This window comes from Parasteatoda tepidariorum, chromosome 8 (genome assembly GCF_982258835.1).
Source record: "Parasteatoda tepidariorum strain Cologne lab strain chromosome 8, Ptep-v5.0, whole genome shotgun sequence".
NCBI lineage: Eukaryota > Metazoa > Arthropoda > Arachnida > Araneae > Theridiidae > Parasteatoda > Parasteatoda tepidariorum.
Window position 1 is genome coordinate 64,808,038 of NC_141762.1, and position 27,428 is coordinate 64,835,465.

The 27,428-nt window shown below is 29.6% G+C and overlaps 1 protein-coding gene across 4 annotated transcripts; it reads right to left on the minus strand.

Moving 5' to 3' along the window:
• Positions 1–7,076: 7,076 nt before the first annotated feature.
• On the minus strand, positions 7,077–27,041 carry LOC107436166 (bestrophin-4). 4 transcript variants are annotated; one of them, XM_043040315.3, is made up of 11 exons: positions 26,819–27,041; positions 25,946–26,081; positions 21,028–21,162; positions 18,721–18,887; positions 17,196–17,353; positions 12,806–12,883; positions 12,572–12,721; positions 11,760–11,840; positions 11,468–11,619; positions 9,957–10,232; positions 7,077–8,144 (listed from the first exon to the last, which is right to left on the minus strand). In XM_043040315.3, the coding sequence occupies exons 1-11, from the start codon at positions 26,844–26,846 to the stop codon at positions 7,457–7,459; spliced, it is 2,049 nt and encodes a 682-aa protein (XP_042896249.2). In that variant the 5' UTR covers positions 26,847–27,041; the 3' UTR covers positions 7,077–7,456. The 4 variants fall into 4 exon arrangements, with proteins under 4 accessions (XP_042896249.2, XP_071037370.2, XP_021002080.2 ...); XM_071181269.2 differs by having other exon boundaries at positions 26,806–26,942; XM_021146421.4 differs by lacking the exon at positions 26,819–27,041 and having other exon boundaries at positions 25,946–26,253.
• Between the last annotated feature and the right edge of the window lie 387 nt (positions 27,042–27,428).

The following is a 27,428-nucleotide window of genomic DNA, read 5'->3' on the forward strand; positions in this document are numbered from 1 at the left end:
ACATTTTGAAAGGTCCATTTTTAAAAAAAATAAATAAAAAGAACTCCTACATTGGTGAGATTTTCCTAGTTGAATGATAATTATTAAAATTATTGAATAATTCTCAATTTCTTTCATAATTTGATTTACTCAAACAGTTATGCATTAATGTAACTTTTCAAATGTTTAAAAAAAAAATTAGATCACACTTTTCATTTTCACAGAATTGTGACTTTTCTACTTAATTACATATTGCACAATTTTTATAATCAGCATAAAGGACCTTGTCTAGAGATTGAAAACACTGGATCTATCAGTGATAAAAAATAGTTATAAAGATTGCATATTATGTGAAAAATATGTTATTCTGTTTAATAAAAGAACCTTTGAAGAACAACCTTAATCTAATACTGTAATCAATCATACTATAATCAATTTGTCTTTCTTTCTTATCTGAACTTAAATTTATGAGAAGCTTTTTGATTTTATCCAAAGGAAGATAATGCAACAATTTATAACATATAATTCATAATACATTTAAAAGAGAATGCAACTTATATTGTAATTCTTGTTAGCATTTTAAAGTTTATCATTGATATATTCAATTTTCTTGAATCAAAATTGCATCATATAACAGAATGTTTATGTTTCATCAAATTTGTGTTTCATTGTTTTTTGCCCCAACTATTTACTTGTTTTTATAATCAAAGAAATTGATTTACATTGTTCTTTTAGAGAATAGTAGTTGATTAAAGCCTTTGTATTTAATTATTAAAATTATTTTTAAATCACTTTTTTGGGTCAGCACAACTGCTTTGTCTGAAGTTGTTTTATCTGAAATTCTTACCAATACCTCTCTTTTTATTTTATAATTATGTTCAAATATTCAACTGATTTAGTGTATATTAATTTTTAACTGAGATTATATGTTTATTATTTACTCTTTGTTACTATTGAGATTAAAAGGAAAGTGTTTTTATGCCAAACTAATAATTAGACCGTTAGTTTTCACTCATGGTCATAAGCTAACTTGCCACTAGTTTTTATATTTGTCTTTCATTTTCTAATTTTATACCAAGATAAAAATATACAGTATAAAATTAAAATTCTGTAGTTTTTGTTTAAAATTATACCTATCTTTAACATATATAAATCTCTGAATTTCTGTTAATGAGAGGATTTATTTAATTTCTAATGAGAGGATTTATGAGACGATTTATTAATTATTAATGAGAGGATTTATTTAATTATAATTCTAGAATTTCTTGAATTCATTCCAAATGTTTTTGTTCCTTCCATATTTTTTATACATTAAAAGTACTTCATGATTTGTATGTTGGTTTTGTACCAAGTATTTCCTTTCTCCACCTTTTTTTCTTCTATATATGCTATTTTTTGTAAATACAACAGAATGGTATACATAAGTTATCAATGGTATACATTAACAGTTTAAGCTTACTTAAAATAATTACCCGATACAATGGAACTGATTTTAATAAAGTAATATTACTGAATTATATTATCTTAAAGCTGTATTAACATTTGTTAACCTGTTTTAAATGTTAGATTAACTTTGGTCATTGATTTAAAATATTTCATTACTGTGGTTATTAGTATTCAAAATTTATCCATGGATTTAAGATATTTTATTATTGTGTTAATTAGTTTTTAAATATTTTGCTGGTAATTGGTATTTTGGGTTTATCCAGTTAGTTACTATTTAATGTATTTATTTATCTGTAATAAGTATTTATATTAAAGGCATCTATTAATAAAAAATAAAAAAATCTTAATTTTTCCCGATTATGAGTTATTCCTCTTTTTGTTTAAATGGGAATAAAAAAATATCTTCTAAAAGTGAAATTTAATTAATTGGCCATTTTATAAACTGTGGTAAGTCGTGAGAAATTCCATGTTTAAAAATCAAAGATTGTTTTCCCGAGTTAAAAAAAGTAAATAAAAAATATATACAGGTGAAGGGAAGTTTTTGGCATTTAATTTAGATAGTGCTCATTAATCTACTTAACTGTTTTCTGCCTCATGTTGCACAAATACTTCTTAAAATTCACTGAAAAAATGTTAATCTCCAAAAAATAGTGATTTAATAGCTTACTGAAATAATTTATTCAAATGTTTGAGTTAGATTGGAAATATATATTACAATAAGAAAAATTTTTAGTAAAAAGCATAAAACTGGTATTGCATTTTATTTAAATGCCTTTGTTTTGGGGCATTATTATGTATTTTAAGCACTCAAACTCCATTTGCATTTCAAACTTAGCATTTTAACTTGGCATTTTACATGCAAACTTGGCATTTTATATGAAAATTGATTAATTTTTTTAATTGCTACTTTTTTAAATAAAATAATATATTTTTGATGAACTTAAGTCTATGTGTTTGTAGTTATTTTTTTTCTACTCTCTTAGTTTATTTGAATATTTATAAACATTACTCAAGAAGGATTTCAAATACTCAACTTATATATTATGAGGATTGTCATATGTGAATATAAATGAAATTATAATTTTTATTTAAAATTTTTTTACTATTTTTATATTGTTTATTCCTTCAACTCATTAAATTTTGAGTTTGATTGTTTGAAAAATGAGTTAGTTTTATAATTAAGAACATTACTTATTTTGATTTCATTAAGCTAAATCAGTTTATAAATCTGCTCAGAAAATTTTCTTTTTTTAAAAATTTGATTATTTGTTGAATTTGTAAGTAAACAAATTTAAATAAACTTTGCTCTGTTTTACTATTTAGTATTAATTCGTAAAAAAATGTCTATATACTCTTATACAATTAGGTTAAGGGTTTGTATATTATTTTATCTACTATACTATATGCCTATATGTTCCATGTTATTGTTTCTTTTTTTAATTTTTATTTTTTCTAATTATTGGATAATATATGTCATAACATATGTCATTTATTGAATAATATGTCATCAATTCATATTTTCATCTGCAAAATGCATAATGATTTGTGTGTAAATTATATAAAATATTTAAAAAAAATATTGATTTTGAAACAAAGTTCAAAGTTAAATGTACTTATAACTTTTAAATTATTAAATGAACCAACCCTATTTTTTCTATTAGAATGATATTACATTTGAGATAAGGGGCCATTCCAATATTTATTAAAGCTATTTTTAGGACATTGTTCCTCATCAGCAAAAAACACAATAAGATCTTGGGTTGAGGGGAACAACTTCCAAGAAACTACTGAGATACCAAGTTACTTGCAAAATTATCCTTGCTTAGAATTCAAAGAATAACAGTGTTTTCTTTCCTTGCTGAATTGAAACAATCTCTTATTTTTTGTAATATCAGCAAATTTGCTATAAAGACGACACAAAGATGTAACTACAGTGTTATTTTAAATACTAACTTTCTGTGAGTTTTAAAAATATCTAAATATTTTTTAAATCAAAAGTTAATGAAAACATGGCAGCAAAAAATGTGATTTTTCTCGTTGGAAAAATGTAGCAAATCAAATAAATATTCTCAATTTTATTAATAATGAAATTAAATATTTTTTATTTTTAAAAAAAATATTTCCCCTGTGTGTTTTCATTCTGAAATGTAAGTCATTGTTCTATTGAATGATTTTCTATGATGGCAATTTTCAATACTAAATAAATATCTGCAATGTTCCTAATGATATTTGCCCATTGTGATATAATCAATTATGCCATCCAGAATATTACATTTTCCTGAATTTTCGTGTTCATTTTGTGTTCTAGTGTTTTGTTAAACTTGTTATATGTATTTTTTTTATTTGCTTTTAGTATGATTCTTTGTATAGTTGCTTTGATATATTGTTGGTTGATTGTGAAGCTCTTTTATTTACAAAATTTCGAAAATATTGTACCAATTGAAATTCATACTATTTTTAATGTATTTTATACATAAAATATAATGCATATTTATCAAATCAGTTGTTACTTTATAGTGATAATTCTACACATACATTATGATTAATTTTATTTTTTTATGATTTTATTTTTTATAATACACTCTGGCTGCATTTACTTGCTTAAAAGGAGTACTAAAAGTAAAGCCTTTCCACTATAGCCTGTTGTAGGCTTAGGGGTATGAGTACTTTCACCAAACTTCTCCCAAATATGTTGTTACCAAATGCTGATGCATTCTTCGATTCCAAAATATTAACTGTTGGAAAAATATTTTAATCTTGCTTTAATCCTCAAATTTATTTCAGAAAAATGTAATGTTTTTGATTTGCTATTTTGACTAAGTGTGCTTAAATAAATATTACAGTTGAAAAAATATATTTTCTGCTATTTACTCCACCCTTCAGTTAATTTTCGATCTTACTACGTACGTAACAGAAAGTTAGAAAATTTCACAAATATATCTAAGAGTGAATCACTAAGTGGAAAATTAGATAATTAAGAGAATTTATTAAAAGGGAATAGACTAACAGGTTGGCAAACCTATGAATGAGTAAATGGAAGAATCAGCAAATCAGCGGGTTGATGAATCAATTGAACAGTGAATCACTGTAATAAATCTGTGATTCCTTGAACTGCCGATTCCTTGATTTGTTCATTCATTTTCTCAATGTTTTGCTGATTCATTAATTTGTTTTTTCATTATTAATTTAATTTTGTGGACCTTTTAATCGGTTTATACATTAATTAGATGATTTTTAATTTGCTTATTAGATCATATTTTAGCTTACTGATTCATTTGCTAATTCATTGACTCTTTTATGTATTGATTTCTTGATATGCCGATTTATAAATTTTTTTCACACATTAACTTGCTGATTTCCTGATTTATTATTTGATCCAAAGCTTTAATGGCTTAGTTGTCAAAAGCCGATTTGTCATTGTGAAAAGTAGGCAATTGATATTCAGTGGTGGTTTATAATTTACCCAGCTTCAAATCACTGAGTACCAGCTTGTCTGGAAAATAAAGGCTTCACTATATAATCATGGTGTGGGTCACTTAATTGGGAAGCTTTTTCCCTTCTGAACCCTATGCCAAAAGGGCTATTTTAAGGCCAAAAGGGCTATGCTTAACTTTATTGATTAATTTGTTTATTGTTTTGTTGGTTGACTTGCTGTGCTATTTATAGATTCGTTTATTTTCACATTTGTTTGTTTGCTTATTCAGTGATTTGTTGGTTTGGAAATTAATTGATTTATTAATTAATGATTATTAATAAATTACGCCAATTTATATTTCGATTTACTTATTAATTTATTTCTATTGCTGGAAATCATTTTAATTTGCAATAATTACTCTTATATGTGAAGTGTATTTTTACTAAAAGTACTGTAAAGAATTGGAAAAAAATTTTAATTCAGTTTTTTCTTGATCAATGTAGTAAGAACACGTGATAAGGGATGAATGTAGTTACCTTGTTACGGAACTTTTTTTAAAGCGGAATTCGGCTGTTTAGTTAATGTATGTCTTTTTAATTTATATTTTAAACATGTCTGTATTGTGTGTGTATGTATGTGGTAGGGTATGATTATTTTTTTATAAATTAGGTACCCACTTCAATTTATTACTATATATATTAACTGTTTATTCCATATATTTCAGATTAGCTTCAGTATTTACACACTTAGTGTGTTTTATATTAACTACAATTAATCCCAAATAATCTAATTTAAACATTTATTCAAATGGGTCAAAAATGGGAGACATTTAGAGTGTAAAGATAAGAAACATTATTTTGATAAAAGCAAGCTAATTTCATTCTAAAGTGCATCCATGCAGAAACCCTTGTCATCCATGCAAAAATCTTTATATATGAGTTTCAACTTTTAGGACTAAGTTCTCAAATATTGCATACTGTCAAATTATGTAAAATCCAAATCATTATGTAAAGCACTAGTTTGAAAGCATCATTGTTTTGTTCCTTATTAAAAAGACAGGGTTGAAGTTTTCTTCATATTCTTGATTTTTCTAACAAAATATATTTTGTTCTGATTAATAATGAGTGAATAAGCAAATCGAAGAATAAATTAGCTTTTTGTTCTGATGCTTTTGTGTTTGATCAGAATACAAATGCGAATTTCAAAATAACTGATTTAAAGAATCTAAGGACTCTGGGTTTTCAACTTGTGATGTAATCTATGAAAGAATTTGGTATACGAATCTTATTTGAATTTATAATGTTTGTAAAATTTAATACTTTGAACCTAGGGACCATCCACAAATTATATACATGGTTCAGACACTGTGCTATTCACAAGATTTATTGTTTCAAATTTTTTAAGAATAATTTTGAAAAATATTTTTTTTTTTTAAAATTATCATTTGAAAAAGAAAACTCATTTTACAATTTCACTTGTGAAATTTTTATGGTGATGAATTTAGGGGTCATGTGCTTGTTATTTTTAGCAAACACGGTACCAAATCTTTCAAGCTAAAGTTTTGCAGTTCGACAATAATTGATTCGAATCTTTCATCTGATTTTATTTTTATAATTGAACGCAATAATCATGAATACAGTAATCATGAAATTTTCAAAGGGCGAATTGAGGGATCATCTATTAAGATATTTTTGTTTACAATTGTTTAGTGGCATGTTCAATGTATTTTCATTTTGAAATTAATTGAAACCCCACGTTCAAATTTTTTATTTAAATCTTGAATTCAATTACAAATTTAAATTTAATATTGGTATGAGGGAATATCAACTGATATTGGTTATTCTTTTTTTCATCAGTACTGTAATAATTTTTTATATGATATCAAATTTCTATGTGTTGTTCAGTACTTCATTGCTCTGGATACTGTTAAAATTTTTGTCAAGGCAAAGTTATGAATCTATACTGTACCAAATAATGTGATTTTTTTTAAAATGTTGCCCTGTTTTTTTTCTAGAAAATTAAATTTTTTTCCTGTTTGGTCATCCGCCCTTTTAAAAAGTAATCTGGTTTATGTGTACTGTACCAAAAATGCTCTAATTTTTTTTCTGAATTTTTTTCCTTCCAAAACTGTCCTGATTTTTTCTTCTCCCCACTGCTAGACTAAAAAAGAGGTGAACCATACATTTTTCCAAATTCGTTTTAATGCTTGTTTGTTGGATAAATTAAATTCCTGAGATAACTATTTTTAAATATTATCTTTAATACTCTTATACAATATAAAGTTTAGTCATACTTATTACTAATTATAGTCTCAGTCATAACAGATCTTTCATTTAATCTGGATATGAATTGCTAATGGTTTTTGTACAAATGTAACATGATCATCTTACAAAGGAACTCTTTCTGCGATATTCAGAGGAGACACATCACATTCAGGGAAAATTTCATCACTTTCTTCTAAGTTTCTAGGCAACTGAGAAAAGTTTGGTAAAATACTATGATTTTCTCCATTGTTGCCAAGCCACGGAATTGTATGAAAATAAATTTTCATGAAACGAATTCCCTTGTTTAGACTGATGATCAAATATGAGTTTAATTAGTTGGTTATATTAGATTCTATCTTTCTGTTTTGCTTTTATCTTCTGTTTCATCTTGTTCAAATACAGACTGAGTGCTTAATTTCCTTTCTACTTGGTCAGTAAGGGAGTCTAAACTGGATTGTCTTGAGATCGATGCTCTTGTGAAAGTCAATCTTGGTCTTATTACCAAATCACTTTCGCCATCGTAATCTCCATCGGGTAGCACAAGCAAATTCGCTGTGCTCAGATTATCTTGATCTTCTGGTAGATAATCATTCTCTAAATCATCATCAATAGCAACCCCTCTTTCAACTGCATACTGTTTCACATCTGGTAAGCTTTGAAATCGGCTTGAAGTGTTGTCGAATTCTGATGCATTTAGGTCACCAAATGACAATCGTCTAATATCTGAAGTAGTTCGTAAATGCTCAGGGGGTTCCGGTTCCCCTGCACCACGATATAGGGAAAGCACTTCATTGCCCTCCTCTTTTCCTTTGGGGGAATGGAAGGATACCCATCTGTTGTGTGCACCATAGGCTCTTCGGCGCAGTTGAGGTTTGTGGCCCATTTTTGGGACTACTTTTTTCACAACATTTTTGAGGGCTCTTTTTGGTATATCAGATGATCGTCGCTGATTTAATTTGGCCAAATTTGGCTGTGACTGTCCTGGTTGTATTTGTTCTTCTTCAGGAACGGTGTCTTCCGGTATTTGCAAAAGCTGGTTTCTGCAAAAAAAAAAGAGAAGAAAATTTTGAATAAATTAATATTTTTTTTTATACGCTAATTTTATTTCTTACAAAAATCTTAAATGCATAGGACTGTATTGTGCATGCATGCATTCGTTTTCTTTAAATAGATAACTAAAGTAAAGCATAGATGTTTTCCTACTTTTTGGAATGCTTGTGCATTTTACAAATGACTACTGGTTTTACATTATTGCCAAATGACTACATTTATTGCATGGCATTACTTTTAACTATTGCGTGAAAGGTATTTATATCTACGCATTTAACTTCATTTCTTGTCGAAAATGGAGTTGGACTGATCGCTAAAACTCGCCAACCTCCTCAATTGCTTACACAGTTCTTATGAGTTTGCTTCGAGATCTGAGTTCATTTCGGTCTAAGTGTTCTTCAATATTCCCACATTTATACTTCTTCCTTTAAAACACATTAGGGGCTACAACCCTGTTCTCTATCACTCACCAACCCTAGGAACTGATTCCTCAGTCATTTTTAGACTGCTTCACTCTTTTTGGTCATATGGGTGTGACTGGCCTTCCTTTGAATTTAAAACTTGATAACTGAAAATTCCAAGATATTTTGCTCTTCTTACTGTTATCTGATTTGGATTTTGCGTTTTTGAAATAGGCATTTTGCATGTCAAAAAGAGAGGAAACTGGAGAAACTATTATGCTTTTCTATTTAATGTAAGTAAAAATAATGGTGGCATACATTAAAAAGAAAGTGTTAAAAAGAATCTTCTCTAAACAAATGTAAAATGTGGCTTCATTTTCCACAAGGCAAGAAGTCTGCTTATCAACTGAAATCAAATCTAAATCATAAATATAAAGCATAGGCGACTCTAATTATGTTTGTAAGAAATCATTGGAGTAATGACTTTCTTGCTTTTTCACTTTATTCGGCCATTAGTTGGTCCAGCAGTGGATTGATCGTTAAGACACGGTTCCCAGCAGATCACCGAGGTCAAGCATCACTAACTGCGGTCAGTGTGCGGGTGGGTGACCACTTGTATTAGTCTGCGTAGGGACCGAGGGTGTGCGGTATTGGTCCTCGTTAAACTGTTCTACCGTAAAGTGCTCGACTTCGCGTGCAGATCGTCGGGCTACTGAAGCGGGGGTGCCATCCCCTCCGCAGAGGATTTAAATTGTGATGGCGTGTCTTCGGATCATCCTCAGGGATGTTTCCCAGACCGTCGCCAATAGCCCATTGTGCAGCTCTAGTACGACGTAAATGAACTACAACTACAACAATCGGCCATTAGTTGCGTAGAAATTTTGGGGCGGGGGTTATAGCAATCTCAATCACTCAAGCCACTGACCTCTCCTCAGCTGGTTTAACAGAGCTGAAATGTGTAAATATAAATTTCCCAATTTACCTATTTTGTTTCCTATTGCGTTTCACAAATCGTAAGACATGGTTCTCAGTAGATCACCGAAGTTAGCATCACTCTTTGCGATCTATGAACGCTTGGGTGACTACTTTGATTAGTCTTTGAAGGAACAGGAAATTTTTGGTATCGGTTTTCGTTAAATTATTTTAACGTAAAAGGCTTGACTCTGCACACAAGTCGTCGGGATACCAAAATAGGGAAGCTATCCCCTCTGCAGAAGATCAAAATTGTGATCGCGTGTCTTCGATAATCATAATCAGTTATGTTTCCTTGACCGTCGCCAATAGTTCTTTAACAGTTCTACTGAGACGTAAATAAAATACTATTTCTACCATTTTTTTCCTTTGCAACAACCACATATTATAAAGGATATTAATTCAGTTCTAATAAGAAAAAATATTTACTCTAGCATTGATCCTGTCTGTTTATTTTCTGAAATAAGTCCATCCAAAGGAGCGAACAGTGATGGGTTCGAAACCTTCCAGTTATTGCTACCGCTTTCCAATGTCACTGTGTCTAGGTTCTGGTTGGAGACACTGAATCTAGTGTTTAGTTTTCCACCGACCAATGTCCACAGAGAGGCTCCTCGATTGCCCATGCCATAGGTAGCAGCTATTTTATCCTCGTCGTCATCTTCATCAAATTCTGGAACTAAGAGGTTCTGTTTCTCTTGTGGTATTCTAGTTAGATTTGAGAAGAAAAAAAAGATTGTTTATACATTTGGAGGATAAATAAAATTTAACAATTAAAGTTAAAAATTTTAGAAGAAGACGTAGATTCACATTAACTGCGAAGATTTTCGAGCATGCATACAAGCCTGTTTGCTGTTCCATCATAATTGAAACAGTGCGCGAGCGGCATGTAAAACATGTTTTAAGAAACTGGAGTTATTTCATAATTTATGCCATATTTACAAATATTATTTTAACTTTAATATCAATTAATTATGGTTTTATAACACCATCTTTCAGTACAATTAATTTTTAAATAAATATAAGAAAAATATTAAATGCATTTATAAGTGTACATATAAGTGTTCAGACACGGTTCCCAGTAGATCGCCGAATTCAAGCATCAATGGCAGCTGTCAATGTCAAATTATTTTCACACCATTTAGTCACAATGACACAATCTGCCCACCTCTTGTTATTGACGTATGCCTGTTTAGGTAGAAAGGGTGCGATTATTCTTGTTTTCCAGTGGCGCCATCTATGGCCAAGAATTTGACTTTTGCTCACCCTACGTCGCACCCGTTTATAGGGCGGACCCATTCATTCATCCACAGATCGTGGATATAATTTTGACCTGAATCAGAGAACGATCGATCTCCAATCCAGTACCCCCAGAAGTATTGATTTGTTATGGGAACATGGAGGACTTTTGCGACTCGACAGATTTAACGTGCATCAGTCACTTTACTACTCGGGGAGTCTTCAGCCGGCGGGGTTTGAACCCACGAACTCTCGGACATGGGCTCAGCGCCCTACCAACCAGGCTATCCCTGCCTCAGCCCACTTCTAAATTTATTAATAGCTTTCGTTTGGTGACTGATGCACGTTAAATCTGTCGAGTCTCAAAGTCCTCCATGTTCCCATAACAAATCAATACCTCTGGGAGTACTGATCCAGGAGTTTCCTTGTCTTCTGGATTGGTTCAAAATTACATAGCTATGGAGTTGAACATTAGTTGCGTGAAGCCAATATTGGGTCGGCTATTTAACGACAGTTATAAAATAAAATAATAGCTTTCGTTGATGACACCATAAAATAAAAACTACCAGTTTTAAAAAGTACAAAAATCTTAAATTTGACTAATGAAGTTGTTTATTTTGATATTAACTGTTTGAAATCTATTTGTGAATGTTTTTTATAATTACAATTTTAAAGAAAATATTAATGCAAATTTTTTGAAATACTTCATTGTTGCGACAGAGCCTCTATAAGTTTTCTTCTTGTATCCTAGAGATGCCTCCGTGTAAGGCAGTTTCATATCCTGCTGGTAGAAATAATTATCTCTGATCAGAGGCGGAGGATTTGTATTTAGTAAATCGACTCCCAAGTATGAGACCTATATGCGAAAAAAAAATAATATCTATAATTAAATAAGTTTTTTTCGACAAAAGCATTGACAAAAAAATTTGTATATTACAAAAAATTTTTTTGTAAAAAAAAGCTTCTTAAGAAAAAAGTACTTGAATGTTAACTTGCTTTCATGTGTCTGTCAATTATCCAGTTGAGTTCAAAATCCTCATCATCGTCACCAAAAGGGTTTATTAACTGTTCTGCAACCTAAAAGAAAAGGTAGTGGTTTTGAAATTACTTTCATACACTATGATGCTCTATGTAATTATTCGGAGTTGTAATTTCAGAGATGTAAGATACAGAATAATAAAGTTCTTTAAATTATTCCACATTAGCTGCTTACGGCGATCAACTTGGTTTCCCAATTTAGTTACTGCCTACCAAATATGCATGCTGACAACCAAATTTGCGAGCGTAAAAAAAAGTATACATAAATAGGAAACGATAATAAACATATCCTGTATTATATCAGCTTATAATTAACAGCATATTAGTTTATTAGCAGCATTTGATAGTTAGGATTTTCAAAAAGTTTCGCATGATCCATTTTCAAAAAAAAAATTTGGTCTCCATTGCGTCGCGCTAGATTTTAAAATATTTCTTTTTAGAAAATTAAAATAATAATTCGTATGAAATACGTATCATGAAAATATCATTTTCAACTTTTATTAAAATCTGTATATTGCCTTAACATTAGGCAATTAAACTTTTTCCTTAGTTAACAAATAACAAAGATTTTTATTTAACACATAGTTTATCTATTATTATCTGAAAAAAATAAGCTCCTTTTCTTTTGAAAAATTAATTTATATTTATTTACATACAAAAAGGATCGATTCTAAGCAATATTTAGTATTATAACAAATATAGTTTTAAAATAGATTACTAAAATATTTATGTATTGTACAAGAAAAAAAGCATGAATTATTTATGCTTACTTTAAGAAGACCCATATAAAAAAATAGTTGAAAAATTGTAAAAATTGGAATGTAAAATTCGAAATTGTGATCAGGCTTATCAGGCACTTCTACATACTGTCTACCAAATATGCATGCTCCAAAAAAAGCATAAGTTGCCAAGGTGACAACCTAAAAAAAAAAAATTCGAAATATTACTGATGATAGAAATGAAACTGATATGAATTAAAATTAAGTTGGATAAATGGTTTTTACTTGCGTATACACCAAGGGAATACTAATCCAATCATAACTCCATAAGAGTCCACATTTCGAACGAAATTCATTGAATTCCTAGAACAAATTGATATATTTCCAAGATTAACAATTTCTTCAAAATATATTTTACCTTAAAAGATCAAAATTGGTGCTGTCGACATTGTTTGGTAAATGATTTGAATCATACAGACTCTAAAATATTTGTTAAAGATTATTATTTATCATTTACACCAAAAAATTGATGTTGAAAATTTAAAAAACAGTTTTGCATTTTTCATTTCTCACTTACAGTGGCAATGGGCTGCAAGTGACTTAATGTGAGTATCTCAATTTTGATTGGTTGTTGAAACGTGGCATTTGTTTATGTTAGCTATTCTTTCCATTCTATTTCGGGTAAGCCAAGCCCGTCAAGTATCAATTCTCTTAAGTGACGCATTAAATAATATTTCACAAAGATTTCAATTTTTTCTCTACATATTTCTTATTTAACACAAAAGCAGGCGCGAAACCATGTAGAACATAAAAAAACTAATGATGACACATTGAAGTTGTCAGGCACATAAAACAAAAATATATCAATGAATTTTGCTTCGTCTTGAAATTGTCAAGTGAATGAAGAAAATGAAAAGTTTTCGCTATTTTTGCCTTATTTATATAAAAAAGGGCTAAACTATATGAAACTGTACTTCTGATTTTTTATTCATAAAACCGATCCAACTAAAAAATAAAAAAATCGTTGCGCTTAGTAAAAGTTCGATTCTAATAATTCAGGAGCATGTTTTTCTGCAATGGAAAAAAAAATTAAGTTGATAGGGTAAACCAACCAGTAAAGGAACACTACCCAGTGAAGGAACATTTCATATATATTGATTAAAAATAAGAATTTGAAAGTTTTTCTTTAGATTGATTGGTAACAATAGCTTACTGCCAAACAATAGGAAGTCATCTAGCAATGTTTTGGATTACCTGGTCAAATAGACTTCTCTGGAAAGAAGTTTGAATTTGTTATTATCTCTGCAACACCTTGTTTCTTTCAAAAAATTATAAGGTGGGTGTTTGTATTTATATGTTTGAAGTGAAATTAATTGCATGTAATAGTTTTATTTTTCTCACTGTGAAAAGGAGAATTCAAAATATAGTTATTGAAGTTACGTTTTATTTTTTTTAAGCATCATAGCATAATAAAGTACTGAGATAAGGGGGTGTTTATTCACTGGATCACCAAACGATGAAAAACCAGTGAAGGAACAAGTGTTACTTTACTGTTTTTTTTTCTAAGTTAATGAAAATAAAAGATAAACTTTAATTTTCTTGAACCTTTAGTGATGTTCCGCATCAAAAGTATGTTAAAAATACGAAAAACAACTTCTAACCAGTGAGGAAACAGGCATGTTTCTTTACTGGGCATAGATTTCCCAGTGAATGAACAGTATGTGTTAATATGTTGACACTTTAATTTTCAATTCATGATTACAAAAAAAAGTTAACATTTTCCAAGTATTTATGTGTTATAATTTCAAGAATAGGCTTGTTTGTAAATATTTGTGTGGCTTATAAATTCATAAAGAGCATTAAAAAATAACCAAAATTAAGTGTTCCTTTACTGGGTGTTCATTCACTGGTAAGAGCTGTTCCTTCACTTGGTCTTCTTACTACTTGTTATTTGAACCTCCAAAACTTTAATACAATATTATGTAAGTTCTCTACAATTTTTTTACATAATTTGCAATTAGTAACAAATATACTGACACTGTCATTTAAGTAAAATTACGAATTTTGAAATTAATGTGATTTTTTAATAGGCAAGCGAAGCTTAAGTGTTCCTTCACTGGTTAGTTTACCCTACCCAAAATATGCAATATTATGGCTATTATTATTATTATTATTCTCATTAACAATATTAATTTGTTTCATTACTAAGGTGTAAAACTTATTACTTAAGGTGTTTCTGAAAACATAATATTTTTTTTGTTTATTTGAAAATATTTCGAAGTTTTTAGTGTTTTTGCATACATAAAAGAAATGTTCTTTGTTTCAATTGGAAAGCAAAAGTGGTATAGCTTTTTATTTTATAATTGCATGATTTTTTTTATTATTTTTATTTTCATGAATAGTTTGCCATCATATTTAAACTTTGTTAACAGGCATTTTACGAATAAATAACCATCGTTTAACAGCTGACCTAATTTAGGGTTTACGACTGCTAAAGTTCAGCTCCGTAGCCGTGTAACTTTGAACCCAATCCAGAAGACAAGGGACATCGTGGATCAAGTATTGGGAGAAATTTGCCTTTGTGGAGGACTTTTTACTGGAACTAATCCGCATTTGCGTTACATGGAGAGGAAAACCGCGAAGACCTCCCACGGTTAGCCTGACGGCAAGGGGACTCTAACCCATGATACGTCCACCACTGCGGATATTTTATGTCGGCACTGTGGTCGGTGTGAGCCGGATGTGGAATTCTACCAATTTGCAATTGCTGGCGTTCACGTCATTGGAAGGGGAACTCACGTAAAAAAAAAAGTTTTTTGTGTGTTTAAAATCAGTAAATTACTTGAGGGTAAAACATTAATAAAAATAAAAACTTATTGTGTGCTAACAACAAATACTCGAGACAAAGAAGTGCCTAATGTTCTTTCAAGTGTAAGACAAAGTCACTGAATTATTAGAGCCAGAATTTTGTACAACGCAACCAATTTGTTGTGGAAGTTATCTATGTTGGATCAGTTTCACAAGAAAAGAAATTAAGCTTCCCTCTTCATTTCGTGTAACGAAATTGAATGAGAAAAAAAAACTACTACTTCAACTCAAGGGAGAAATTACAATTAGAACAAAGCTGGCATATATCCATAGAAAAGATAATATTAATGATTGTTTTATTAACAGACCCTCCCCTACCTTGTTAAAGTCACATGACAAAAACATCTCCAAGATTTTTGTTCTTTCCTTTTTCTAATTTCATGTCAATGTTCTAAATTCTAAATATATTTTCTCATTTGTCTACATCAGTTTTTTTGTCTCACAAATTTTAGTCATGAATGTGTTTGATATTTATTTTGCTTTTTAATTTTAAAATAACAAGTCCCGAATCAAGGCGGTGCAGAAACTAATAATTAAACTCATTTTAAGTCACTTTCAAATGAAGAATACCAAAGAAAATCTTAATAAAAACAACTACAGAAGAAAATAAAACTTACCATGAATAGAAATTTTTTAAAAATAATAATAAAGAAATAAAACTAATATTTTGTTTAATGTTTTTATAAAATAAATGAGATTTTTCCGAAAAAAAATTCATGGATGTATTTATTTATTAATTTTTTTGCATGTTTAATGAGCATTGCAACATATTCAAATCTGTAAAGTACTAACATTATAAAATAAAGCTAAAGTAGTTTTTTTTTAGAAATTTTTTTATCCTAATGAAAGAAAAAAAAATTGAGCCGTGAACTTCAAACTTCTTATAAAATTTGAAATTGAACAAGAGATCTACAAAGTTTTCCCTCAAATATTGGTTTTTGATGCTCTTGTTAAGGGAGGCCGGGATATCCTGGTTAGTAGAGCGTTGGACTTCTGTTCGTGACAGCGGGAGTTCGATTCCAGTCAGCCGAAGAATCCCCGTGTAATAAATGGTGACTGGTGCACGTTAAAACCATCAGGTTCGCAAAGTCCTCCAAGTTTCCAAAACAAATCAATCCCTCCTGAGGTATTGATCCAGGAGTTTCCTTGTCTTCTGACTTGGACTCAAAAATACAAGGATACGGAGTGGAACATTGGTAGTTGTAAACTCAAAATTTGGTTTGGCTATTCAATGACGGCTATAAAATAAAATAAAATCTTTTTAAGTCTGCCAATGCCTGTAAAAACGTTAATGGACGTCATTTTCAAAATTTCTTGTAATTCATATTCAATAAACATTCCATTTTTCAGTTGTCCATGTTTCGTTTTTCTGGGTTGGGCTTTATTTGGGATATACAATGTCAGAAGTTCTGCATCAAATTACTGGCACCCTGGGTGCATAATCCGTAAAATCCATTTTACAGTAAAATTTTATACCATAATTTTTACAGTAATATTTATTTAATTGAAGTGATTCAGTAAATTTACAGTAAGTATTACTGTAAAAATTTCGGTGTATCAGATATTTTGTTTCTTAAAATTTTACCGCAAAAATGGATTTTGCGGCAAAATGTACTGCCATTCTGAGTGCTGCTATTTTTTTCCGTAATTTGGTCAGGAATTTTTTGTGTTGTACTGTATATAGTTATTGCTTAAGAAAATGTAATTATACTAGCATTTTCCAAGGAAATAAGTATTTTAGACAAAATAATTTCGATTTTATGAGTTGGTTTGGTATGTTACGCATAATTTTAAGAATGATAATTACCTCCATGATTAACTTCAGACCATTTGAATCTGTAATTCTGCATTCTTGTTTTGATTCTCGCAGCAAATTAATGAACCAAGTGCAAGGAATCCAAAACGTGTTAAATTCATGTGATGGAACGGAGTTCAACATTTCTAGTTCTAATTTAGTCAGGAAACCTAAATTTCAAAAATTTGATCAAGAGAAGATCTTAATACATTAAGCATGGAGTATTAAAACATACGATTATTTGCAGTAAAAAAATTAATCGAATGATACTCAATTTTTTTACTTTTTAATGTATGTAATACGAATCATACAACCAGAAAAAAAATCGGCCCAACAGTTCATTAGAAATAAAACTTTAAAATAATGATTTATTGAGAATTTATTACGAAAAGAGTATTCTAATATTTTTTGGAATAAAATTTCAAAAAAGCCATACTATAAAAATTTTCTCATGAACTACTCAATCAAAATTTTTCTGTCCTTATAATTCGTATTACATATTTTAAAAAAAGTACAAAAAATTGCTTAATTTACGATTAAAATAAATGTTTTTAGCATTATTGACAAAAATAATAAGAAGTAGTGAGAAATTATTAAAAACTGTTCTTTACATGGAACTACCAGTTGTGTTCGACGAATTTTGTTGTTGCTGTGAGGTTAAAAAATTTTGATTTGCTAAAAGAATCCCGAGATCTGACAAAATAAACAAGGAGTAAAATGAAATTGTAGGGACTCAAACTTTCAATCTCTTTTTGATTAAACAAACGGGACATAAATTTGAGACTCAAAAATCAAAATTCATAAACAAAAGTCAGAGAACAAATATGTTTCACAATTTTATTCAAAAAGTGCTTTATTTGTTTAGGTAGCTCCAGTAGTATGGCGAAATAATGAAAAAGTAAGCTAATAAGGCTCAATAACTCTCGCAATTAAGTAGAACTATTCCTTCCTTTTCCTGCTTCCCTTTCGTAGATTAATTTAAATTCTATTAATATATCGTTAAGTACAAACTATGATAATCTTATACAAATTTTTATAAGAATAAAAAATATTAAATAAGTTCGGAAAATTTCACAGTAAAAATAAGTAATTTTTACTATAATTGTAGAAAAACTTTAGAAGTAATTCATCTTTAATAGCTATCAAAAGCTGAATCAAAAAATTTATTACAAGTAGTTAATAACGACCTCCCTGTTGTCGGCCCCGAAATGGGAGCTTTGGCGAAACTTATAGGGAACAAGCAATAAAAATAAAACTTTACGAAGTCGATGTAATCACACACAAATTTAATTCATAAAAATTTAGGTATTAACTATGACAATAAACGTTTAAAAAATTAAGTTTTCTAAAACTAAATTTTTAAACCACTTAAGCAATTTTAAAAGTTTAGTTCAATTGAAATTTCGGCACTGCATTGTTTTTTCACTGGATCAAACAATTACATTCTTAAAAAAATAAATATTTATTAACATTTTGGAATTTACTATGCGTTTCATTTTCAATTCATTTTGCTTTGTTTTTAAAGTGAAGCACAAACCTGCCTCTACTAAATGGTCTCTTGTGGGAAACCTTCTCTTGACGGCCATGCTGATGGAACGGAGCACCAGAATTAGAGCGACATTCAAGTATCTCATAAGCGTCCTCCTCAGTACCCGACTTGTTTCATCAGCTCCTGGAACATACAATGCGATACTGTTCATCAACCTAAAAAGAACAACAAATTCATGAGCACCACGAACCGATTATGCGTAAAAGTTTAAATCATTAACTGGAAAGTATATATTTCATGATCGAACGTAAATTCGATTTACGGACGGAACAGTAGAATTTGTGTAAACAATTGAGTATCAAAAAGTTAGGCTTTTAGGAAAAAGACAAACAGAAGATCCGTTTGATCTCATGATTTGCTTTTGTTAATTCGCAAATTAACTTCAAAAAAAGGTTCTTATATGAGTAATTTCTTTGATTACTTAATTTAAAACCAGGCAAATGCTAAATGTAATCAGCAACGCCAGGAAGTTGCTGATTACATTTCGAGTCAAATTGCGATCATGTTGACTTTATGAGTTCCATGGAATGTAAAAAAGTGGAAAATGTAAAGATTTTCTTAAATGTGGAAAATGTAAAGATTTTTTTTTTACATTTCAGTTTCCAAAAGGCCTCTTGCCACTTTTTTGTATAAAAATTTACCTCTTTTCTTAGTAGCATATATGCACAGCTAAAAAAAAAAATCTCGATTACAATTAATAATTCTTTTTTGATCCAATGTTCTGATTTCAGACTTTATAATGAATCTGTTTGCGATAAAATTCTTATTTGAACAATAGTATGCTTTCAATTACTTTGTAGTAAACACATATTTATGGTTCTAAAATTGCTCTCTTCTAAATGAACATACCTTTTTATAACTGATTTTATTTTTAAAAAATATTTTAACTGTTCTTCATACAACCATTTGAATTATATCGAAATATATGCTTAAACAAATGAATTTTAAGTACGTATATTGAATTAGATTCTTATTGTTTTCGAAAAAAAGATCAAACTTTAGCTACTAAAAATCTTAAAAGTTTTGTTATATAATTATTTTAAGATTATACTTTTTTCTATTGTGGCAATATGCTAACTTATATTCCTTCATTTTAGGAAACATTATATTCTTTCATTTTAACATTCATGACAACATTATATTCTTTCATTTTAGGAAAAAGTACGGGATGGAAATTTTATGTATAGTTCTAGTTTCAGTATTTTCGTAAATTCATTGCAAAATGTTTCTTATGTGGTATCATATTGCAAAAATTGTACGAACATGAGGAACGAATAAATTTGAAATCTTTACAGAATTACATAGTTTTTACTAATTGCTAATTTTTCACATTGCTAATTTTTTACAGAATTACACAGTACTATTTCATTTTAATTCATAGTTTTATCGTTATATACAATTTTTGTCAGAGAATTTTGAATTTAATCAACTTTCCATTCTTGCAAGAATAGGTACAATTCGAAAATGCTAAGTTGATTGTGTAGTTATTTTCAAGCGTAATAATAACATAACATCATACATAATAAGAAAACTAATTTCGTTATTCATCCTGACATATGCTGTTGGTTCAACCATTATTCTTTTAGAAATAAATTCTTAATCAAAAGAAAACTGTACAGTGGTCTTTTTTTAATTTTCTTCTTCTTCTTTTTTTTGTACTGCCTTGAAAAAAGTAATTTTTACATTTTACTAGAATCTATGATAAGGGATTTTTTCAGAACTTTGATTTATTTCATTCTTCCCCAGAAAAAAAATCCCAAAAGATGTTTATTCTTTATGTTTCTAGAATGGTCTAACATACACCGAAGAGCCATTACATTATGACCACCCTCCATCTATAACAATGGGCTCGCCCAGGTATGAAAACCTGGGCAAATTAGGACCCATAATCCTCATAGAACAATCCCTGACGTCTGTAAGCTACTTGAACATAGTTACAGACCAGGTTCACTCATTCAAGGCAACAGTTTTTCTTACGGGGGATGGTGTTTAACAACAGGATAATGCACCATGTCATAAGGGTCGAATCGTCATGGATTCGTTCGAGGAGCATTCCAGTAACTTTCAAGTCATGTCTTGGACCCCAAATTCTCCTGACCTTAATCCAATAGAGCATTTGTGGTCCTACTTGGAAAACCAAATTCGTGCAACCATGCTATCAGCACCTTGTGGAATCAATGCCACTGCGGGTGCTAGCAGTTTTGAGGGCTAAAGGTAGTCCTGCATGTTATTAGAAGGGTGGTCATAATGTAATGGCTCTTCGGTGTATTATTATTAAAAAAAAATTAGTCATACTTATCTGGCCAAGGAATGGCGATATATTGATTCCACCACCTTGTAGCAATGAAGGACACATAAAACCCAAGGACAAAACTTAAGGGAATGAGATCCATGAATGTTGAGCATAGGAATACCATTTTCTCGAAGATGCTACAATCAATAAAATAATTTGAATTCATACATTAGAGTCAAAGAAATGGTCAAATTGCTGTTGTATACGAGTTGTAATTAACAGTGAGAAAATCTGGAATTAGAGTCGTAATGCTATTTTAAGTTATTAGACTTCTGATTGATGTTACACTGTAAAAGAATCCGGATCAAATTACGGTGAAATCATCATTCATCATTCGTAAAATCCATTTTACCCTAAAATGCATTTTCAACTCACCGAATTTGCACCGAAGTTTTTTATAATAATATTTATTTAATTATGTGATTTTATAGTAAAAAGCACGGTATATCAAATTTTTTTGTTTCGTAAAATTTCCCGTTAAAAATGGATTTTCACAGTGTACTTGATTGTATTTATAGATAAATCAAATTTAATTTTCAGGTAAAATATCGTCAATTGTAATTTGAGCCATTTTTTCGTGGTTTTGCTTTCAAGTTCCTTAAAAACAAATATAATAAACCAACTTACAACATCCAAATTCATTTTTAATGAATTAACAAAATATAAAGAGCTTAACTGTACAATACGTTTAAATAAATTTCCCCTTTTTCTACATATATTTTTAAGTATTTTTATAAGTATTTTTATAAGTTTGGTCCAAAGTAAACCCTGCGCGTGGCTTCTTTGGACGATTCATTTATTTTTATCGATATGGAATACAATTCAAATTTATTAGAATAGTGTGCAACACACTGCACAAATATCTGCTAATGAGAGATTACACTATAAATTAGATAATTTTTGTTTGCGTGACTTTGAATGCTAAGTTTTTTATTATAACTTGTAATTAGCCATATCAGGAACATTGAAATGTTCTCGTATCATTAGCATGGGAATGTTCATTTTTTTCTTGATGTCAGTCCACTCATAAATAAGAATATCCCATTTATCGGACCACTTTCAGGACTTTTTGGTCTTTCTTATGCATTCTACTGCAAGGCCTAACTCTTCTCCATTGCACAGTTTTGTTATCAAACTCGGATTGTGCTTTCCTTCAAACATGACAGTGACAAAAACACCTTCTTTCAATCTGCGTTTGAGAGATTCTTTATCCTGTGCTAGTAGTTCGGGTACAAAAACAACGAGAAAAATATTTTATGACTGTAACATATAAAAATTGCTCAGCAAAAATTTTTTAGCAATAATTATTTTTTTTAAAGATGCGATGGCAATAATAGTATTTGCAAATTGATAGGCTATTTAGTCACAAACTAGGTCTTATACAAAGTAGCCCCGAAAATTAGCTTGAAACTATGCTTACGCAAAATCTGTGAGAAACAATTACCACCCATAGATAGCAGGTTACTCAAAATAATAATAAGACACTTAGCTTATTTTTCTTATCAAGTATTATTAGATTATTCGCCCTCAGTGGAAAGTTTGGCAATAAACAATTTACTGATTTCAGCAAAGATTTGCAAAAACTCCAGCGTTTCAAATGGCTTTTTTTTTTTAAATTTCCAAAGCTATTAAAATACCCTCAAATAAGGTATAAACTATTTTTTACGCACAAAAATCCGATGCGTTTTGTTTGTTCTCTACAAATATTAACAGCCTTTTTTTCCTATGTCGGATCAAAGATTACAGTACGTTATTAGTTATAAGGGTACCTAAACAAACAACTAATTGAAACAACCACATGTGCTAAGCTTAATGTTGGGACCATATATTCAAACCCTACTCATATTATTGTAGAATATTATTAAACATAAATACAACTAATATTTTTATGAGAAAATAATCAGGATAAACGTAGGGATTTTTCTACTTTAACAGTATGATGAAAACTTTACTGAACTACCACAGGAGTAAGAGATATTACATCTAACACGAAAGTTCTTTATCTAAAACAAAATAAATAGTAGTGGGCATTTTAAAATTATAACGATAAAATTTTTAATGTGAGTTTTTCTGAAGAAATTTAGACTCTAAGAGATTTCTTATGCAAGTAAAGGGTATACCGAATTTCAATAAAAAGCAATATTGATCGAAAACACGTGATCTAATTAAAAATGGGGAATTTTTTATTGGTTAATAAATTGTACTGACGGGAAGAGTGTTGTACATTGGACTTAGTTTAACTTTTTTAATTTTGTATGCAGAAAGTAATAGTTAAAAAAATTAGAGATTATTTGGGAAATGTTTCTTAACGATTGTCTCGTAATATAATTTTTTAAGGAATTCTACTATATACTTCCTTAAGAATTATTTTTGAGTGAGGAAAATCGATCCAAGGTACAATGCTGCCCCTTAGACCATTGTATGTTACTCCTTTTATTTCACGGGTTTTGAGCTCCTTTCTTTTAAACTTGTTTGTTGATTGGAAATTAAGACAGCGGAGGAACCAAAGGAAATTAAGAATAAAGTTAAGATTATTTTGAGAAAAAAAACTCCAGAATCAGATTTTTATTTTACTTAATTTAGCTTTTTAGCTTTTTTAATAAGTAATTCCTCAGATTTTAATACTGTTTTTATTTTTATCTCTCTCTCTGAAAAATTAATTTTAAATCCTTAATAATTTGTATATAATTCTGACTTCTTTTTTTTCTTCAAAAAATATGCATTAAATGTGGTGATAACAGAACATGTAATATTTGATCGTTAAACTTATGAAATGAAGTATTGTCACAATCGACAATTTCTTAAACCTTTATCATATAAGTATTTAAAAGAAGACCATCAAGAGCTCAGAAGAATCATAAGACCATTAAAATTTTATTTTTATACGCAGTCCTTTCCTTGATTTGCTAAAAAAATTGAACGTTAATGTTAGATAAAAAATAAAATTAAAATCAGATAAACGCCAGAAGTACGTAAAAAAATAGCAATTGGAAACAGATGTTTTTACTGAACACACAAATATTTAAAATCTAGTTTCATCAGCAGGAAAACAAAATTACTGCTCTAAAAAGCTTTGATCAAGCCCCTAGTTTCATGCGCTGCTGAAAAGTGTGCAATAACTGAAAGTGATAAGGAAGTTTTAGCGATTTTTGAAAGAAAATACTGCGAAGTATTTTGAGAGGTGTAAAGTGTAAGGACTGTAAGGAGTCAGACATAATAAAATTTATATCAGTTCAAATACTAAAATGGGCAGGCCACCTGATTAGAATGAATAATGACCGAACCACCAAAAAATCTCCGACTTAAAAACATCTGGGGCCCGAAAAAAGGACCCGGTGGATCGACAGCTCGAAACAGAATTAAAAGCTATCAGAGTTATGAACTGGAAGAGTCTCTCCAAGAAGAGGGCAGTTGGAAACTTCATTCTGGGGCAGGCCATGGCCCAACCTGTGCTCGCGTGCCATTGAATTAGAAGATGTAGAAACTTCAATTAGAAGAAAAATATTTTGCTCATCATCATCATCAGTAGCTCGGCAGTCCTCGGTGGACCCTGGCTTTCTCAAAAAGAGTGCACCAGTCCTTTCTTCTGCGTGCCACGGCTCCACGCATTTTGCTCATACTGATATAATTATTTATGAAAAAATTAACTATGAAAAATTACTTATGAAAAATTAAAAGTTTTAAAGATACTTTTAATTTTACTCATAGTAATATTAAAGGCATGCATAGTAAAATTAAATAATTTTAATTTTACGCACCTACTTTTCATTTTACACTTTATTGTTTTAATTTATGTACAGTGTGAAAGAAAACGGTCAGCCGTGAATAACTTTTTATTTAATGATCAGATGTTCATGGTGTGGGTCTCTAACTTAATGGTACGAAAGAATGACTTCAAATACGCTAATTAATTAGCGCAAATGATATTTTAAGTTATGAAATCAGACACAAAACCGTACTTTCTCTGAATAAATGTACCTCTTTTTCGACGGATTCGGATTTCTGATACCAAAAATATACGGTGGCCGTCATCTCAGATATATGGAACGAGAACTTATTAAACAAATTAAATTTTTTTGCACAATTATAAAATTTGTTTATCAAAAGATAATTCTAAGTAAAAAGAAACTTTCAGTAGTTATATTATTATTTTTCATTGTTTTATTTAATAATAGTCAAACAAAATTTTAATTGTAAGGCAGATAATTTTTCACATTATTTTAAATAATACAATTTTACATAACAGAACAGAAAATTTGAGCTAAAATCATTCGAATGATTCCTGAGATATTAATTTTTTAAAAAACTATATTTTTTTTAAAAAAAATTCTATTTTGCTGGAACTACTTGACTAATTCCGCTTGCATTTTGTATTTTGCCATTTAAAAACTACATTCTTCAAAATTGGACCTTTTTCTATTTAGCTTGCTTTACATAATGCGCAATGATGCATTTGAATAGCACTGTCAGAATCATTTATTGTTTTATAGCATGCCTATAAGTTATGATCATACAAAAATGCAAAGAAAAAGGTCCGAAATAATCATTTAAAATTTCAATTGTGTAAATTAAAAACAAAATAGATATATTTTTTAAATAATAAATTCTGAAACAAAAATACTTATGTCAAGACAGTATCAATAAGAAACAGTACTAGCTAGAAAAAAGGATCTCTGTAAAACGTAATCATTATTCAAGAGCAACTAATATTAACTTAAAATTAAATAAAAAAATGCAACTTAAAATTTTGAAGCTCTAATTGGTTATTTTTGGAAAACGTCCATTGATTTTGTTTGCTACATGAAATTAGATTCTATTGATAAGTGATAATACAATATAGCCTAAATTAAACAAATAATTGTCTAACTATAAATTATATTCAGAATTTAATTATAATGCGCATTGTGAAATGTCACTTACCCTCTTTGCCATTCGTTGAACAAGAATCTGTACATCATGGTTAAAGTAAAATAAGCTGCAGTGAAGAAGAACATTTCAAGATAGACCAGTTTCCAAATACTCCCCCTCCATCGAAACAACAACCTGATGAAACCACCTGAGGTAGATGATGCAACGTCATACTGATAACTCACAGTCATTATTGCAATTGATCATTAGTCAGTACAATAGTCACAAAATTAAATAGTCACATTCAGACGATAGTCATTCTTAGCAATAAACGCTATTCTCTCAGCTGCTTTGGCTAAAGACCAAATTAGATTTTTTTTTAAAAACTTAGTCATAAATTAAGAGCTGAAGATGTCGATGAAATTAGTTTTTACAGCATAGTTTTTCTTTTTTATAATCTTTCGTTCAATTAATGAAGCATACTTGCGGCTAAATCCTTATCATCCTTTATAATTTGAAAAAGTAATTTTGCTGCTAAATCAATATCATCCTTTTTATAATTTTTGAAGTAAGTTTGCAGCTAAAACAATTATATAATATATAAAGTAAACTTTGCAGTATTGCTATTTTTCTAAAAAGTCACAAATGAAGCACTTGTTCTTATTGAATCCATATAGATACCTCTTAAATCTAGTAATAATAAGTTCCATTTTGCTAATCCCATATAGTATTTAGAACAATCCAGAACTCAAAATTACTAATTATATTTACTTCAATTAGCTTTTTCTCTACAGCATTGTGCTCATCAAAATCGTTTGGCGTTTCCAAATCGGCGTGCGCGAACGTTTAAACTTTTCTGAACAAATGTAATATCTAAACACCCCAAAAAAAATCTTAAAATAATTTTCTACATCTACAGAATATTAACTTACTGATAAAGCTTACTTTCCAAAACTTTTTTTTGCTTCGTCATTAGTTAGGACCGAGCTTGGTAAGGCATCCAAAAGAATTTCTTAGAAAAAGAGTATTTTTTTCTTCATAACCACTGAGTGAAGTGTTGTCATACGTCATTGTTCACTTGTCGGACCTCCCCCTTCCTTCAAGAGCTGCGTATTTAAGACGAAGAGGGATTTTTAGATGTTGGAAGATGCAGGTTCGTGAATGCTGTAGATGAAGAAGATGCGGAAGAGGTAGTCTAAATATGTCCTGGCAATAAGGGAGGATCGTGGCGGTGAAATAGAATGTCATGGTATGAGTGTAGACAATAGATTGTTTTCCAGGCAGTGTTTATCGGTAAGAGTTGATGTCGATGCAAGACAATGAGAAATAGATTTCTGAAATGTATGTTGAGATTGGCGAGTATTTATTGCAGAATGATTGTGCAATAAATGAAGGAAGATGGGGTGAAGAGAAGAAGGGAATGATTTGTTTTACCACGATAGTTTAAGAATTTTTTGTAAATTTTTTATTTTTTTTAAATATTTTTTTTTAAAGCGTTTTCATCCGTAAAGTTCTTAATAAAAATTTTATTTTCATTCGATATTCGATTTTTTTA

Excerpts from the sequence above, each read along its gene's own strand:
- LOC107436166 (XM_021146421.4), bottom strand. The coding sequence starts at position 26,124 with ATGACTGTGAGTTATCAGTATGACGTTGCATCATCTACCTCAGGTGGT. Across the intron at positions 18,888-21,027 it reads GCCATTCCTTGGCCAGATAA|GTTGATGAACAGTATCGCAT; the intron begins GTATGACTAATT and ends TGTTCTTTTTAG. Across the intron at positions 11,841-12,571 it reads TTTATATGGGTCTTCTTAAA|GTTGCAGAACAGTTAATAAA; the intron begins GTAAGCATAAAT and ends CTTTTCTTTTAG.